A 19,158-nucleotide genomic window follows, 5' to 3' on the forward strand; every position below is an offset into this window, starting at 1 on the left:
CAGAGGAATGGCTTGATCAGTTCTGCAATTTTGAAACGTCATCTCTCCAGAGTGCTTCAGTAGCTTCCCATTATCCTTAAGCTAGAGAGAAAACTCATCAAGACCCCGTGGGTCTGAATCTGACTTACTTTCCCCTGCAGCTTCATCTCCAGCCATCTTTCCCTCCTTGCCATCCCAGTTCCTTTGTTCTCACACTCACACCCCCACCCCCCACACACACACCTACCTACCTTCTGGAGTCTTTGTACAGCTCTTTTCTTTGCTTTAGAATGCTTTTCCCTCCGAGCAATCCTAAATAGCAAGTCAGCTCAGTCAGCTACCAAGGTGTATGTGTGTAGCCAGTGTAGCTTTGAGGGAGGGCACACCAGGAAGTTATGTCACTTAGGTAGGTGTCCTGTGGCTGTTTTACTAAAATGTTTTCATAGCTGGGATGAGCAGGTGCTAATAGCTCCTTTAAAATGTTTTAAAGGAGCCTAGAATTACTAGGGTGGTGTTCCCTACCTTCTCAGCTCATGCCTGTGAGCCTTGTAAGGTGTGGGGTTTGTTTTTTAAACAGGTGATATATAATTTAAAAGGTAAAATAAGTGTGTAGGAAAAAGTAAGTCTTTCTCCACCCAACACTCAGCCACCATGTTGCAGTCTCTCCAGGCACCCACTTTTACCAGTTTCCACAGATACCCTGTGCACATAAGATGTTTGTATAGTCTTTGAAAATATTTTGCCCTTTCCTTTTCCCCTTTACAGTATATCTTGGAACTCCTTGACATTGATACATATCGAGCTGCATCTTGTTTTTAACAGCTCTCTAGTATCCCATTAGCTGTATTGTAGTTCACTATATTATAATCAGCCTCTATTGACAGACATTTAGGTTATTTCCATCTTTTTGCTGTTGTTATACATAATATCACAACAGTAACTTCCTCACTTCTAAATTACTCAACCTTTAATTTGTTTGTGGTCATACTTATTTTTGAATTTCAAATAATGTTAGAGTGAGATTTTTATTTAACTAACAACAGTGGTTTAAGAAGGTTGGGAGACACTGCTCAAACCCATCCTGGGAAGAAACTGAACCATCAGAGCCACCTTGCCGAAACTGCTCCTGCCCACCTGCACTTGAGTTTTGGGTCAACAGCTTGCATGGTGGGGCATTTTAAGAAACTTATCTTAAAAAACAACATTATAATTTTTGTAAGGAAGTCACTGAGAGCAATAGTCTCTCTGTGACAGAGTCCTTGCTATGACTACTGGGAAGAAACTTCTGTCACATTTTTATTTTATAGAGGGTGCAACATCTGTAATTGATTCTTTCAATAGTTTAAAGCTCACAATTGATTGTGTAGCACATCTTTAGGAAGTAAATGCACAGGTCTTGATGGCATGTCTTTTATGTACTAACCTTGGTCTTGGTTCTACCTGATGAGTTTTTCCCCTCCAACACATCCCCTTTGCTCCAATTTCCTCACTTATTTTTTTTTAAAAAATCTTGTTGGAGATGTTTTTGTTAATTGCCTTTTGTTAGTTGGAGCAAGATAGAGTATAACATGAGAAATGAATAAAAATATTATATTGATTCTTACAGCATTGTGTCTGCCTCATAGGTACTCAATACACATTGAATAAATGAGTTTTGCTAATTGTTTAACAGGATATGAGAAACTTGCGACTTGCTTATAAACAAGAACAGAGTAAACTGGGACTATTTGAAAACCTCAACAAACATGCATTTCCTCTTTCCAATGGGCAGGTAAGTACACCAAAATAAACCTTTTTGCATGCCTTTGTGGGGGTCCAAAAATTTCATGTTTAATTATTCTCTTTTCCAGATGTTACCTTTATCTCTTTTCTTTGTTGGTAATTAATATTAGAATATTTAATTTTTGATGGTTCTGTGTAATGATTAAGAAAGCTGCATGTTTGTTGCTTCAAAATTTACAAATTAAAATAGGAATCAATACATTCAGCTCATCTTAACACATTCAGCTCATAACTGAATGAAAAGCTTTAATGTTGGGTATATGACATAGCAAAGAAATGCTGACTTATGTATTTTGGGTTTTTGTATCTAGACACTCTTTGCATTCAACTATAAAGAAAAATTTCCAATTAATGGGTGGAAAGTTTATGATCCAGTAGCTGAATATAAGAGACAGGTAAAGTATGTTGCTTATCAAACTAAAAATAATAGGTTGTGCATCTTTTTTCTTTTTTAAAAGGTTAAAAATGTTGTGGAGAAGAAACCTTTTGAAACAAGTTGTACATAGATATAATTTATCTAACTTGTAGATTCTTCATCTCTGGGATGCCCTATTCTCCCTATGGCAAACCTTTGACTATCCCACATTGTTTTTCCAGAGACAAGTGGAGTACAAGGACTGGGGTTTAAAAAGCAAATTGATCAGATGGTTTTTATTAGATATTCTGGTAATGAGTTGATGAGTAAGGATAAAAACCAATGGCTTAAATTATATTTTAAATATATGGCATGACTACATCAGTCTGTTATGGTGTTTCTCTACCAGAAGCTGTTTACTGCATTGTCAGTTTCAAGATCTTCCAAGATTATTTCATCACATTTAATCTTTGTTTCTACCTTATATTTGGTATGGTGATATATATTACTTATTTTAAACATTTGTAAGAAATTTCTGTGTCTCTAAAAGACTTTCATGAGTATTTTCAAAAACATCATTATGCTATGCTCTTTCTTTATAGAAACACTACAAGAACTGTATAGGGCTAGGATTATAGTATATAATTTTCATTTTTTAGTATATTTGAAATTCTTATGCTTCATTAGGTTTTTAAATAGGTAGGAAATGGGTCATATTAGATAAATATATATTTAAACTTTTAACTAGCACTGAACAAATTATAAACAGATTTTAGTACAAAATAAGAAATGGATGTGGTTCATGCTTAGTACTTTTTGAAAGTGTAAAAGTATGCTTTCTCCCTCTTCTTTCTTCTCTAACACCCTTCAGGGCTTGCCAAATGAAAGTTGGAAAATATCCAAGGTAAACAGCAATTATGAGCTCTGTGACACTTACCCTGCCATCATTGTCATGCCAACTAATGTAAAAGATGATGACCTAGCAAAAGTGGCAGCCTTTCGAGCAAAAGGCAGAGTCCCTGTAAGTAATAAATGTTGTCATTTAGGTGTAAACATATACTGTATTAGCTCTAATATGGAAAGAATATAGAAAAAAAATCTAGTGAACAAAATGGAAAATAGAAAAATAAGCCTAAAAACCTGAACATATCTTTGATTCTCAAGAACCACCTAAATATATAAACATTCCATTTGCTGACTGCCTTATATGACTTCACATTTCTAAGTACAAGGGTAATTTCAATTTACCTCTCAAAATGTAGTAGAGTATAACAAAGGATAGCAAGAAAGAGTTAGCATGTTACTGCTTTAATGGTTTGTGTCTCTGGTTTCACCAACTCATCCTAGAGGAAAGACTCTCTTAGATGCTGAGTGCAAGGCTGCAGCTGCATGGGAGGGACACGATTATGAAAGAAACATAGGAGCCAGCAGGGGATGGATTTTTTTAAACAGCTTAATTGAGGTTTAATTGATATGCAAAAACATAACACATATTTGATGTATACAATGTGATAAGTTTGGACATATGCATATCCCCATGATACTGTCACCACAACCCAGGAGGGAGTGAATGTATTTTTTGTTGTTGTTTTGTGTTTTGTGGTTTTTTTTTTTTATATATCTTTATTGATTTCAGATAGAGGAAAGGAGAGGGAGATAGAAACATCAATGATGAGAGAGTCATTGATGGGCTGCCTCCTGCGTGCCCCCGACTGGAGATTGAGCCCACAACCTGGGCATGTGCCCTGACCGGGAATCGAACCCCGATGGCCTGGATCTTAGGTCAACACTCAACCTCTGAGCCACGCCCGGCCCGGCTTGTGTTGTTTTTTTAAAAATATGTTTTTATTGATTTCAGAGAGAGGAAGGGAGAGGGAGGGACAGAAACATCCATGAGAAACATCGATCAGCTGCCTCCTGCCTGCCCCCTACTGGGGATCAAGCCTGCAACCCAGGCATGTGCCCTGACAAGGAATTGAACCAGCGACTTCCTGGTGCATGGGACGATGCTCAACCAACTGAGCCACACCGGCCAGGCAGGAGTCAATGTTTTATGAGCCTGGAGTTTGCAGTCTGGTACAATCCTGATTCTCTTGACCACTGGAAGAAAACAGGAGGTTTGGGGATATAGCTTTAGATTTTATGAGAGACTATATATTCACTTTGTCCTTACCTGGCCACATATATCATTGTTGAGATACAAAGATATTTTTAAATTAGGAGGCAAAATAAAACTAGTCAGTCAAATAGGAATGGGGCTCAGTATTAGTAATCTTTTGACTTAGTTTCTGATTTTCTTAGAATCATAGAAGTTTAGATGTGGAAGGGGATTTTTAGAGCTCGTCTCGTTAGACTTCTTTCAACCTGACCCAAACATTGCATCTCAGAGCCACTATCATGCTGTGATTGGCCTGACCCCTCATCTTTAGGGAAAATATGCAGAAGAAGCTGTGCTTGAGAAGAGAACTTGTTTTTACTACCTGGTAATTAGAGCACATACTGTTTTAGGAACTATACTCATATTTGTTACTTACAAACACTAGGTATTGTCATGGATTCATCCAGAAAGTCAGGCAACAATCACTCGGTGCAGCCAACCACTTGTGGGTCCCAGTGATAAACGCTGCAAAGAAGATGAAAAATATTTGCAGACAATAATGGATGCTAATGCACAGTCTCACAAACTTATCATCTTTGATGCCAGACAAAACAGTGTCGCCGACACCAACAAGGTACATTCTTGATGACATTGCAGAACTAGTAGGTCTTGTCTTATGTACTGTCTGCAAATCGTTATGCAATTCAAATAGCCATTGACTTCCTCCCCACCTGAAGGTAGAAGCTTTCCAAGTAGCCCTTAGGTATCCCTCCCTGGGATATAGTCTGTAGATGTCTCATGTTGGTATCTTGTCTCTCTCATTGTTCCTTCACAATCCTGCCTGCTGAATTAATTAAGCAAAGACCCAGAAAGAGAATTAGCACCTAAAGAATCAAGTAAGTATTTTAATGAAATGATTGTGAGGCCCTTGGAAGTCCCTTTAACCTGTGAAATATGGTGATTGCTTGATTAATTCATATCAGGTCTGAAGCTCGGTTAGAATGTAATCAACTATGTGGAGCTAGGCAAATATACAAAGTTTCCATAAATCACATAGAGCAGTAGTATCTGCAGACCACTCCATTTGATTCCCACTAGCTGAAGGGGACAGGATTCTTCATACCTAACAATAGCTATGACATCAAGCCTCCAGTACCCACTATCCAAATAGAAATGGCTCTAAACTGAGTCATTTCTATTTCCCATGAATGACTTTCTGGCAATGTGTTCTACAGGTGGGTATTTGCAATCAGGGGGCTTGCCCCTTTCCACAGGTAATTTCAGGTATCAGGAAGGGGGTTACAGTCCTTACTATCTCATGTCATTTGGGTAACAAACATGTAATGAACACCTACTAGGAGGAAATACCACAACAGACCAGGCTTGGTGCTATATACAGGTATCAGCTCAGTGTGCTGGGGAAGCCAGGAGAGGTACTGGCCAGGCCTGCTTGTGAAGCTGAGCAAGCCTTCATGAAGGAGGCAACATTTGAGCTGGCTTTGGATGGTTAGCAGGAAGAGACAACAAGCAGGGCATTCTAGAGAACACATATACTTATTCAACAGTGTGCCAGAGGACATCATTCACGAGAGTGGCAAGAAGGAAGATGTCTGAGAGCATGGTCAGAACCCCTCATGTTCTCCTCAGCAGTGCTTGGGGGAGGTCTTTGTTTCTCTGGGCAACATGAACCTCTTCTTTCCTCAGTGATTATTTTGTTGACCACAATCTCCAAAAAAACCACCCTCCTACCTCCCTTGTCTCACTCTCAAGAGAATCCATTACCTTCTACTTCAAGGAGCAAATGAGCCATAAGACATTTCATTTTCCCTCAGTACTTGAGTGCCTGCTATGGACCAGGCATTTTCTAGGCATCGGCAGAGACACATACTGAACAAGCAGTTGCATCACCTGTCAAGTGGTTATCCTCTGAGGTATGGAGGAACATGAAACATGCTCTGAGAGAGCATAGAAAGAACCTGGTTATTTGCTATATGATCCTGGGTAGTTACTTCATCTCTCTGCACCATGAATGCCTCATCTCTAAAATGGCAAAGACAGTAAATCTACTTCCTGGAGTGGATGTGAGACTATGTAAAGGGCCTAGGATAATACCTGTCTCTGTGAGAAAGCATTTAGTTCAAGTTAGCTGTCATTATTACTGACCTCAGAGTGTACCACTTCATTCTCTTGACTTTCATGACATCTTACCCCCTTGATTTCTTTTTCTCTGACCTGACTGGCTAGGTCTCCTTCTCTGGTTCTCTTCCTCTTCCCAACCTACAAGTGGCAGTGCTCCTTGGACTCAGTCTGAGGTCCTCTTTTTCTACTTTGTGTAATCTCTCTGAGTCATCTCCTCCAATGCCATGAAATTAATCATTCTCTGTATGCTGAGTTTGACAGCCAGGTTTCTATCCCACCCTGATCCCTCCTGAGGTCTAGACAGAATTTCCATCCATTGTCTGGTTGACATCTCCACTTGGCTGTCTCCCAGGTAACAACCGCAGCAGAGTTAGGGCGTAAGAACCGTTGGCTTGGCAATCAGTTACACTTGGGTTTTCCTCTAGGTTCTTCCACTTGGTGCTATGTAGAACCCTGAGCCTCTTCGTAAGCCTCAGGTTCCTCTGAAATGACAGATAACAGTGTCTCCTGTAGAGGGCTGTGTAAGGATTAAAATTAAGTGAGAAGAATGCACGTAATGGACTCAACAGTATGCTGGGTACATCCTTAGAACTCAGTACATGATGTTGATAAGCTCACCACCCCAGGTATCTGGCCTGGGGGGTGAAGGGTGGTGTCGGCTACTGAGATGGGGAAGACAGGGAGAGGAACAGGGTGGGGAAGGTTATGAGCAGTGTGAGTTTCCTGAGGCAGCTGTACAAATTACCACACACTTGGCACCTTAACACAAATTTATTCTCATGGTTTTGGAGGCCAGAAGTCTGAAATCTGGCAGGGTTGTCCTCTCTTAAAGGGTTTCAGGGGAGAATTGTTCCTTGCCTCTTGCAGATTCTGCTGCCTGCCCTGTGCATGTAGTCACAGCACACCAATCTCTGCCTCTGTCTTTACATGGCCTTCTCCCCTTTGTATCTATGTGTCCTCTCCTCCTCTCTTCTAAGAATACTTGTGATGCCATTTAAGGCCCACCCAAGATAATACAGAATTTCTGTTTATCACGAGATCTTTAACTTAATCACATTTGCAAATACCCCTGTTCCAAAAAAGGTCATGCTCACAGTTGCCAGGGATTTGATGTGAATATCTTAGTTAGTTCCCCTTGCTCCCCACATTTGGTGGATCACTAACCCTTGTCAGTATTTCTTTGTCTCTGCATACTTCCTGTCACTACTGTAATACTGTCCCAAGGAAATAAAAACACACGAGGAAAGCTCTAATCACAGAGGTGATCTTCTAAACGTTCCACAGAGCAAGGGCAGTTTATTGTGTTTTATCCAGCGTGGAAGAGACAGAAGCAGGACACCAAATTGCATGTCTAGAATGACTTTACTATAGCAGTGTACGTGTCTGGGAATCAGACATGTATGTTTATTTGCCCAAGTCCCCATTAGCTCTTCTATAATAATATCATATTATTTTCAAGTAACGATAGTTTCACTTCCTTTCCAACCTGGATGCGTTTTATTTCTTCTTGCTTAATTCCCTGGGCAAGAACTTTTCCCCTAAGGCAAGAGAAACAAGGAGAAAATAAACAAATAGGACTACATCAAACTAAAAAGCTTCTGCACAGCAAAGGAAACCAGCATCAAAATGAAAAGGGAGCCCACTGTATGGGAGAACATATTAGCCAATGACACATCTGATAGGGGTTAATTTCTAAAATATATAAAGTACTCATACAACTCAACAGAAGGAAGACAAACAATCCAATTAAAAAATGAGCAGAAGACCTGAATAGACACTTTTCCAAAGAGGACATACAAGGGGCCAAGAGACATATGAAAAAATGCTCAAAATCACTAATCATCAGAGAGATGCAGATTAAAACAAGGAGGTACCAGAATCAACAAGATGGCGGCGTAGGTAACAGCTGCACCCACCGCCTACCACAACCACATCAAAATTACAACTAAAATACAGAACCACCATCACTCAGAGCCACCTGAAATCTGGCTGAACAGAAGCCCTACAACCAGGGAGCTGAAGAAACACCGAGAGCGGTAGGAGGGGCGCAGACGCGGGCGGATCGGGCCTGAATCGAGGAGACACGGCACCGGGCCCACACCCGGTGCCGCGGTTTAAACCCGGAAGGGAATCTCGGCGACAGAGGTTTCGCGGAGGAGGGAGGGGTCCCAGCCCCACAGCAGGCCCTCAGCCCAGGGCTCCAGGCCAGGAAGAGATGTCCCCACAACTTCGGGCTGTGAAACCAGCGGGGACTGTCCCTGAGGGTCTCAGAGGCTGGGGGAGCCCCAGCAACTCCTCTTAAAGGCCCATGCACGGACTCACCCAGACGCGCTCCTTCTGAGCCCAGTACCGGGCAGCAGCTTGAAGGGAACCTGGAACACTCGGGGAGGAACTAACCTGCCTGAAATCCGGGCGAGAGGTGGAGGGGCAGCTTCCTCCCAGGCAGAAGAGCAGGCAGAGGCCATTGCTCCTTTGGCGAGTCCTCCCCGCACACAGCCAGCAGGCAGGCACCATATTTGAATTGCCAGCACCTGACTCACACCTTTGGCCCTGCCCCGTGATTCCCGGAGGCCTCACCCCACCCCACCTGCAGCTCATCCAGGCCATTTCCAGGGGCTTTTCTGTGCAAGTGGCCTCTCCAGCCTCATGCTTAGGACTTTGCTAAAATCTCTCAAACAAGCAACAGCATGCCCCATACAACTTGATAAGTGGCCCCAGGCCTGGCACTAGCGGCAGCCTGCATTGGCCTCTCCTGGACAACGCAAAGCCCAGCACAAGTAACAGCCAACTACAGTTTGCTGTGTAGCTCATGCTGGGTGGCCCTGAGCAAGGCACTGGCACAGGCTGACTTTGCACCTCCCGGGAGGCCCCAGAGACAGTGCACCTGGTGCTCAGACTCGACCATGCTGGATTACAGCCCTACCACATCCACAAGTGACACTCAACGGGCACACTTGGTGAAGACCAAAGCTCCACTGAAGTAAATCCTGATCCATAAGGGTGTCTCCAGCACAGCAGCTCTTTGGCTGTAGTTGCAGCTGGTCCTCACAGCTGATTGGCCTGGGGGTCAGTTCCTCCCAGGGACGCCAACAGCAACCAAGACTCAACTACAACAGGTCAGTGCACACAGCCCACACAGGGGAGCACCTAGAAGGCCCAGCTCAGGTGACTGGGGAGGCTGAGCCACTGGACCCTACAGGACACCTGCTACACAAAGCCACTCTACAAATTCCAGCAGCTCTACCTAATACATAAAAACAAACACCGGGAAGCAGCCAAAACGTGGAGGCAAAGAAACATGTCACAAAGGAAAGAAGAAATCTCTAGAAGAGGAACTATAGGAAATAGATCCAAGCAAGCTAACAGATAGAGAGTTCAGAATAATGGTTATAAGGAAGTTTAAGCAGACTGTTAGGGAAATAACTGAGAAAATTGATGACATAATAAAGTACCAATTTGAAATGAAGGCTACAGGAACTGAAATGAAGAATAATTTACATGGAATCAACAGTAGAGTAGAGGACACTGAGAATCAAATCAGCAATTTGGAACATGAGGAAACAAAAAACACCCAACCAGAAGAGCAAAAAGAAAAAAAAAATCCAGAAATATGAAGATGGTATAAGGAGCCTCTGGGACACCTTCAAGAGGCCCAACATTCGTATTATTGGGGTGCCAGAAGAGGCAGAAAGAGACCAAGGAATTGAAAACCTATTTGAAAAAATAATTACAGAAAACTTCCCCTACCTGGGGAAAGAAATCGACTTACAAGTCCAGGAAGCACAGAGGGTCCCAAAGAAGAGGAACCCAAAGAGGCCCACAGCAAGACACATCATAATTAAAATGCCAAAGGTTAAAGACAAAAAGAGAATCTTAAAAGCAGCAAGAGAAAAGCAGTTAGTTACGTACAAGGGGGCACCCATACGACTGTCAGGTGATTTCTCAACAGAAACTTTGCAGGCCAGAAGGGAGTGGCAAGAAATATTCAAAGTGGTGAAAAACATGGAACTACAACCAAGATTGCTCTACGCAGCAAAGCTATCATTTAGAATTGAAGGTCAAATAAAGAGCTTCACAGATAAGAGAAAGCTAAAGGAGTTCATCACCACCAGACCAGCACTACAGGAAAAGTTGAAGGGTCTTCTTTAAGAAGCTAATGAACAAAAGAATCTGATGAACTAAATAGATCCAGAGACATTGACACATGTAACAGACGATCATATTTCAGGGAAAAGAGGGAAGGGGGGTGGAGGGTGGGAAGAGATTAACCAAAGAAGTTATATGCATAACCCATGGACACAGTTAATAACGGGGTGAAGGCCTGGGAAGGGGGTGGGAGGGAAGGGGAGGGGATCAATTGGGGGGAAAAATGGGATACCTGTAATACTCGCAACAATAAAGATAAATTTAAAAAGTAAAAAAAAATAAAAAAATAAAATAAAACGAGGTACCACCTTGCACTTGCCAGAATGGCTACCATCAATAAATCAACAAACCACAAGTGCTGGCGAGAATATGGAGAAAGAGGAACCCTAGTACACTGCTGGTGGGAATGCAGACTGGTGCAACCACTGGAAAACAGTGTGGAGTTTCCTCAAAAAATTCAAAAAGAAATTGCCATTTGACCCAGTGATCCCACTTCTAGGTATATATCCTATGAAGCCTAAAACACCAATCAGAAAGAATATATGCACCCCTATTTCCTAGCAGCATTATTTACAATAGCTAAGATCTGGAAACAGCCCAAGTGCCCATCAGTAGATGAGTGGATAAAAAAGCTGTGGGACATTTACACCATGGAGTACTATGCAGCTGTAAAGAAGAAGGATCTCTTACCCTTTGGGACAGCATGAAGGGACCTAGAGAGTATTATGCTAAGTGAAATAAGCCAGGCAGAGAAAGACAAGTTTCACATGATCTCACTTATATGTGGGATCTAATGAACAAAATAAACTGATGAACAAAATAGATCCAGAGACACTGAAGCATGCAACAGACTGACCAATCTCAGAGGGAAGGGGATGGGTGGGAAGAGGTTAACCAAATTTATATGCATATATGCATAACCCATGGACATAGACAATAGAGTGGTGAAAGCCTGGGGAGGGGATTGGAGTGGGGTGGAGGGGGTCAGTGGAGGATAAAAGGTGATTGATAAGAACGAGGTCCAGCACAACCCCTCCTAGAGCCTCTTCCAACACTCAGAGCTCCCTCAAGGGAGGACTTTGGGCCCATTCCACTGCCTAGCTCATGGCTTCAGACATGGTAGGCACTCGCGAGGTAATACTGTATCAGTGCTTGAGTATCTTTGGGGGATGGTGGGCAGGCACCAAGCTTTGCATGGATTAGCTTTAAGACAATTTATTTTATTTTATTAATTTACTTAGCAGTTAATCCCCACAGTGACCCTTTGAAGTTTTTAAGGGTGAGAAAGCTGAGGTGGCATTTGGGTGGCAGAGCTAGGATTATAGACCCACTCTCCCTGCCACCCATGCCTGTGCCTTTAACCATTACACTGTGCTGTTCCTACCTTAGTCAGCAGTGTCTTCAGCAGGTACTTAGGTTTATATTTTTTATGAAAAGTATAATTATACCATGGAAGCAGGACTCTAAACTGCTTTGTCCATAGTTGGTGTTCAAAAGTGTTTTAATGAAGTTAAAGTATCTCATATAATTCTGTAGAATACTTGGAGTATAAGCTGGCAGCCAAAGGTGCAAAATTCTGTTGTTTTCCTGTTAGTCATGTTTGCCATTTGCAAACTTAATCAGATATTCAGCAGCTGATCCTACATCTGGGTAAATGAGCTTTCAGCCACACACAGCCTCTGGTCTTCCCCAGAATGGCTTTCCTTCTGAAGTCTCAGATGCAACCTGTCCTCTCATACCTTGGCTTCTTGTTCCAGTCCTTGCAGGCCACTCCACAGCTTGTCCTCAATGCACGGGCACCCAGGCCTGTACTTCTCCTGGGTTTCTCTCTCTCAGCTCTGTGCATATCCATGTGATCCTGCCCAGCCTGGCCTCTGTAGGCTGACTGTTCCAATGTCCCCTGGCCAGCACCTTGGCTCATTAGCCCTTCAACACTCGTGCCAGGCCCAGTTCACTTCTCCTGCCTGCCTTTCTCATGCTCAACCTGGGCTGCTGAGTGTCCCAGGAGGATAAGAAGCTCACAATGTGCAGGTTGGAGCTACTCCAGATTTATACTCTCCAGACTGGGACCTTGGCACTGCTGGGAAGTTTCTTCCCCCCTACTTCCCACTCAATTTCCCCAGGAGCTGTTTCAGCCTCTTGTCTAATGTATGACCCTGCTCTATCCCCTTCATCCTCAACAGCTGACCTCCACAGAGAGCAAACCAATCCTTAGATAGGAACTCCCTCTGTCCCTGCCACCATACCTGAATACTAGCTTGTATTGCTGTTGGTGGCAGCCTCTTGCCTCCTGTTATTGTGAAAGGGGGAGCCTCTTCCTTGTGCCCTGACATCAGCCCCCAACCTCTCCACCCACTCAATCATCCCTTTTCCCACTCTGGGATCCTTGGCCTTTCCCCTCCACTGACTCCTTCCCATGAAGTCATTTCCATCGATACAAATAAGCCCTCCCTGGAATCATCATCACTGTCCCCTTCCAGCTAGCACCTCCTGACCTTTACAGACCTCTTGGAGGAGCTGCCTCTGATACTCCTCAGTGCTCATTGCCACTCACTCACCCCTTAAGTTATGTGAAACTGGCTCCCATCCCAATCTCTGCCCAGGCTGTTCTCAGTAAATTTGCCAATTGTATTCTTGTCACAAAATCCAATGTATATTTTTTAGTTCTTTGCCTTGTTCTCATGAGTTTTTGACATAGTTAAGTACTTTCTGCTTTTCAAAATACTTTCCCCTTTTCTTTTTCCCTTCAATCTCTGGCTGTTCTTCTCAGTCTCTTGCTTTATATTTCTTAAATGTTGGCCTTGTTCAGGTTCCTGGCCTTTACTTCTCTCCTCACATTACATGCTGTCCTTGAGCGCCATGTGCCAGACCTCTGTCATCCAATATCATCCACATGTCTGTGACTTCATATTGATATACACAGCTCAGACCTCTCTTCTGAGCTCCATACCTGTGTATCCTGTGGCCTGCAGACCTCTCTACTTGAATTTCTCACAGGCATTTTGTGCTCACTATACTCAAAGTCAAATGCTGTTTCTTCTCCAGTAGTCTATATCCCAGTTAATGATACCACTATCTCTCAGGTTACCCAGTCCAGAATTATAGGCATCACTGTCACCTCCTGTGCTACCCAGTTCCATTGCCCCAATCAACCACCATGTCCTGCCCCTTAAATATATCAAATCAGGTGCATGCCTCTGCCCTGCTACTTCCATCATTATTCCTTCAGCCAGATCACCGCCAGTCTCTGAGCTGGTCTACCTGCACAAGGTCCCACCCTCCTCCAGTCCCTTCTGTCCCTATGTAGCCAGTGATAATTGTACAGTGCAAGTCTGATCCAGGACCTGACCACTCTGGATTCCTCTCACCACTGCTCTAGTGTTCTCTGCTGAACTTCTTGCCTGCCTCTTGGGGAGCCATATATTCGCCCATCTCTGGTCATCTAAACATGATGGCCCCTCTACTTTGTGTGGTTTTGGCCTCCCTCCCTACAGCAAAGTTTTCCTGATTTGTGTTCCCTTCTCAGTGTAGATGTCTCTTCCACCCACCCTGGCAGCCTCATTCTCTCCTACAGCAAAGCACTTGCTCCCTGTTCTGCACATGCCCCTCTCCTCACCCACTTATCCCATTAGATTTTGAGGCCTTGAGGACTATGGTCTACACTTGTTCATAATTTTTACTCCAGTATTTAGCTCAGGGCCGAGCATTAGTACCCGCTGGGTAAATGGTTGCAGACTAAATGATGAGTGTAGTCTTTGGGTTCACAGATGCATTTATTGCTTTTACTGATAAAAAATTCACATAACATCAAATTTGCCATTTCAATCATTCCAAAGTTTTACACTTCAGTGACTTCCAGTATATTCACAATGCTGTGCAACAGTGACCACTATCTAATTCTAGAATGCTCTCATAGCTCCAAATGGGGACCCTGTGCCCATTGGCAGTCACTGCCCATTCTCCGCACTCCCCCTCCCCTAAGCCCCCGACAATCACTTTACTGACAATAATTTACTTTCTATATAGATTTCCTTGTTTTGGACATTGCATATAAGTGGGATCATACAATATGTAGTCTTTCACACCTGGCATCTTTAACTTAGAATATAATATTTTCAAGGTTCATTCATGTTGTAGCATGGAATAGTACTTAATTCCTTTGTATAGCTGAAAAATATTCCATTATATAGTTAGACCACAATTTGTTTATCCCTTCATCCATTGATGGACATCTGGGTTGTTTCCACCTTTTGGCTATTGTGAATAGTGCTGATATGATCATTCATGTACAAGTTTGTGTTTGAATACCTGTTTTCAATTCTGTGGGACTAGAATTGCTGTCATACAGTAATTCCATACTTAACTTTTTGAGGAACCACCAAGATTTTTTTCCAGACTGCGTAATTTTAATTCCCACCAGTAATGTATTAGGGTTTCAATTTCTTTATATTCTCATCACAGACATGTTTTGAATGTTGATCTCTACAAAATATAAGCTGGACCATATTTTGTTATGAGATTACCAAGGAGTGAACTATATCCCCCCTTTTTTGCTACATTTGAATTTTAGTTTACTAAAATTGTTTAAATAAATCTCATTGTTAGGGATTTACAGACTATTTTATTATACAGAAATTTTGTGGTAGTACAACTTTTTGTGTTCAGATAGATGGCACTAACAGAACTTTTTAAACCTAATTTGCTTGAGTAAGATCCATTTCTTAATGGTTTAAAAACTGATGATGGATTGTTATAGGTGAATTGTGTCTCCATTTAAAAAAAAATGTCGAAGTCCTAACCCCTGGTACCTGTGAATGTGACCTTGTTTTGAAATAGGGTCTTTGCAAATGTAATCAAGTTATGAGGTAATATTGGATTAGGGTGGGCCCTGATCCAGTCTGACTGGTGTACTTAAGAGAAGAGCCACAGACACAAGGAAAAAGCCACGTGATGATGAGGCAAAGATTGGAGTAATGTGTCTATAAACTAGGAACATCTGGGACCACTAGAAGCTGGAAGAGGCAAAGAAGGATCCTCCCCAAGAGGGAGTGTGACCCTGCCAATATCTTGATTTTGGACTTGCTGCCTCCAGCACTGTGAGAAAAGACATTTCTATTGTTCTAAGCCACTCAGTTTGTGGTGCTTTGTTCCAGGGGCCAAAGGAAACTCATATGAAAGATGTAGGAAGTTTATAATAGATGAGTTTGTTGCTTCTTTCAGTGGTCTCTATTTGATAATACTAGAGGACAGAAAAGTTAACTCAGATGAAATGATGTCTTTCTTTTGTCTTTCACAGGCAAAGGGTGGAGGATATGAAAGTGAAAGTGCTTACCCAAATGCGGAACTTGTGTTCTTAGAGATCCACAACATTCATGTGATGAGAGAGTCACTACGTAAATTAAAAGAGATAGTGTACCCTTCGATTGATGAGACACGGTGGCTATCCAACGTGGATGGGACGCATTGGCTGGAGTATATAAGGGTAAAGAGGGCCAGTCCCTTACATGCTTTCTGGATAAGATTTCTTTGTGTTGATGCCATAAATCTGTATCCAAGTGGTTTCTCAACATTGCAAATAAGCACAACTTTGCTGTGTATTTGGGCTTCCTTAGTTTCCATGGGAAGCATCCAGACTTTGATCTTCTTTGTGGGGGGCTTTTGTGATATAATAAAAAGGGATAGTGCTTGTCTCACATCAGGTCTTTTAAGTACTTTCTGGCCATTTTGATAAATGACCCTATTTACTGCTATAGTATTTTTTAGTATAAGTTTTTTTCCCCCACAATGCTAATGTTTTCTAGTGATTTTCAATTCATTCCATACCTTTTTTTTGGTCCTTTTTTGGTTGTTCAAAATATTACAGATATCTCTTTTTCTCCCCATTGACCCCTTCCACCCCGCTCCACCCTCTTCCCCAGTCTCTCACCACACCATTGTTTGTGTCCTTGGGTTGTGCATATATGCATATAAATTCTTTGGTTAATCTCTCCCCCACCACCCACCCACTGCCCTCCTTCCCCCTGAGATTCGTCAGTCTGATCTCCGCTTCCATGTCATTGAATCTATTCTGTTCATCAGTTTATTAAGTTCTTTAGATTCCACATATAAGTGAGATCATGTGATGTTTGTCTTTCTCTGCCTGGCTTATTTTGCTTAGCATAATACTCTCCAGGTCCATCCATACTGTCCCAAAGGGTACAAGATCCTTTTTCTTTACTTCATAGTATTCCATGGTGTAAATGTCCCACAGCTTTTTTTATCCATTCATCTACTGATGGGCACTTGGGCTGTTTCCAGGTCTTTGGAGAAGTGTCTATTCAGGCACTTTGCCCATTTTTTAATTGAATTTTTTGTCTTCTTCTTGTTAAGTTGTATGAGTTCTTTGTACACTTTGGAAATTAACCCCTTATCAGATACATCCTTGGCAAATATATTCTCCCAAACCGTGGGTTTCCTTTGTATTTTGAGGCTGATTTCTTTTGCTGTGCAGAAGCTTTTTAATTTGATGTAGTCCCATTTGTTTATTTTTTCCTTTGTTTCTCTTGCCCTAGGAGATGTATCAGTGAAAATTCCACTACATGGGATTTCTGAGACTTTACTGCCTATGTTTTCTTCCAGGAATTTTATGGTTTTGCGACTTATATTTAAGCCTTTTATCCATTTTGAGTTTATTTTTGTGCATGGTGTAAGTTGGTAGTCTAATTTCATTCTTTTGCATGTAGTTGTCCAGTTTTCCCAGCACCATTTATTGAAGAGGTTGTCTTTACTCTATTGTATGCTCTTGCCTCCTTTGTCAAATATTAACTGACCATAGTGGCATGGGTCTATTTCTGGGGTCTCTGTTCTGTTCCATTGATCTATATGTCTGTTGTTGTACCAATACCAGGCTGTTTTGATTACAGTGACTTTGTAGTACAGTTTGATATCCAGTAAATGATGGCTCCCACTCTGTTCTTCTTTCTCAAGATGGCTGCTGGTATTTGGGCTCTTTTTTGGTTCCATATAAATTTTCGGAATATTTTTTCTAGATCTGTGAAATGTGCTGATGGTATTTTAATAGGAATTGCATTGAATCTATAAATTGCTTTGAGTATTGTGGACATTTTAATGATATTAATTCTTCCAATCCATGAACATGGTATATTCTTCCACTTGTTTATATCTTCCTCTATTTCTTTTTTACGTGTCCTGTAGTTTTCCAATTATAGGTCTTTTACATCCTTGGTTAAGTTTATCCCCAGGTATCTTATTTTTTTAGTTGCAATGGTAAATGGTATTTTTTTTTTTTTTTAGTTTCTCTTTCTGAGACTTCATTGTTGCTGTATAAAAATGTCATTGACTTCTGGATGTTAATTTTGTATTCAGCTACTTTGCTGAATTTATTTATCAAATTTAGTAGTACTTTGGTGGAGTCTTTAGGGTTTTCTATGTACAGTATCATGTCTTCTGCAAATAAAGACAGTTTTACTTCCTCCTTTCCAATTTGAATACCTCTTATGTTTTCTTACTGCCTGATGGATGTGGCAAGGACTTCCAGTACTATTTTGAATGGTGAAAGTGGACATCCCTGTTTTGTTCCTGTTTTTAAGGGAAATGGTTTTAGTTTTTGACCATTGAGTATGATGTTGACTGTAGATTTGTAGTATACGGCCTTTATTATGTTGATGTATGCTCCATCTATTCCCACTTTGCTCAGAGTTTTTATCAAAAATGGGTGCTGGATTTTTGTCAAATGCTCATTCCATTCTTGTTTGGTTTATTGACCTGAACTTCCAGTGTTCTCCTCATAATTATTTTTGCTATAATAGAAATTAAATGTTGCTTGGTCTAATGTGCCTTCTTTTCTGAAGATGCTTCTTGCCGGGGCAGTGAGAATTGCTGATAAAATAGAATCTGGGAAAACCTCAGTGGTGGTACATTGCAGCGACGGTTGGGACCGAACAGCCCAGCTTACATCTCTGGCTATGCTGATGTTGGATAGTTATTACCGCACCATTAAAGGATTTGAGACTCTCATAGAAAAGGAATGGATAAGTTTTGGACATAGATTTGCACTGGTAAGTTGAGATAAGTGCATGCTTTGACTGCTTTGCTCTATCATATGCATGCATGTGTATATCACTGAACATGTATACACACACATGCACATGTGCACAGGCTTTCTGCTCTTATCAGGACCCTCAGCACTGTATATTTCTGGTAAGGCATTCTTTTTTTTTTTTCAAATGTAGGTATGACTTTTTAAAATAAAAGTTGAGGTAAAATTCATATAACATAGAATTAACCATTTAAAGTATAGAGTTCAGGCCCTGGCCATTGCAGGTCAGTGGTTAGAGTGTCGGCCTGTACACCGAAAGGTCACGGGTTTGATTCCTGGTCAAAGACACATACCTGGATTGCATGTCCGATCCCCCAGCCCTGGTTGGGGTGACCGGCGTGCTTGCAGGAGGCAACCAGTAGATGTGCCTCTCTCACATCAGTGTCTCCCCTCTCCTCCTCTCCCCTTCTCTCCCTCTCTCCCTCATCCTTCTACTCTCTCTAAAAATCAATTGAAAAAATATCCTTGGATGAAGATTAACAAAAAATATATAAAAATTAAAAAAATAAAGATTAGAGTTCAGTGGCATTTAGTATATTCACAATGTTATACAATCGCCAC

At 41.7% G+C, this 19,158-nt stretch overlaps 1 protein-coding gene across 1 annotated transcript in view; it reads left to right on the plus strand.

Moving 5' to 3' along the window:
- Positions 1-19,158, plus strand: part of MTMR1 (myotubularin related protein 1) — a 78,691-nt gene that overhangs the window by 37,867 nt on the left and 21,666 nt on the right. Inside the window, exons 6-11 of the mRNA XM_016221953.2 lie at positions 1,652-1,750; positions 2,073-2,156; positions 2,988-3,137; positions 4,660-4,848; positions 15,796-15,981; positions 18,350-18,556. Of these exons, the coding sequence (XP_016077439.2) occupies positions 1,652-1,750; positions 2,073-2,156; positions 2,988-3,137; positions 4,660-4,848; positions 15,796-15,981; positions 18,350-18,556 (915 nt within the window). The remainder of the gene's footprint in view (positions 1-1,651; positions 1,751-2,072; positions 2,157-2,987; positions 3,138-4,659; positions 4,849-15,795; positions 15,982-18,349; positions 18,557-19,158) is intronic.

The sequence above is a fragment of the Miniopterus natalensis genome, chromosome X (assembly GCF_054644295.1).
Source record: "Miniopterus natalensis isolate mMinNat1 chromosome X, mMinNat1.hap1, whole genome shotgun sequence".
NCBI classification, from domain to species: domain Eukaryota; kingdom Metazoa; phylum Chordata; class Mammalia; order Chiroptera; family Miniopteridae; genus Miniopterus; species Miniopterus natalensis.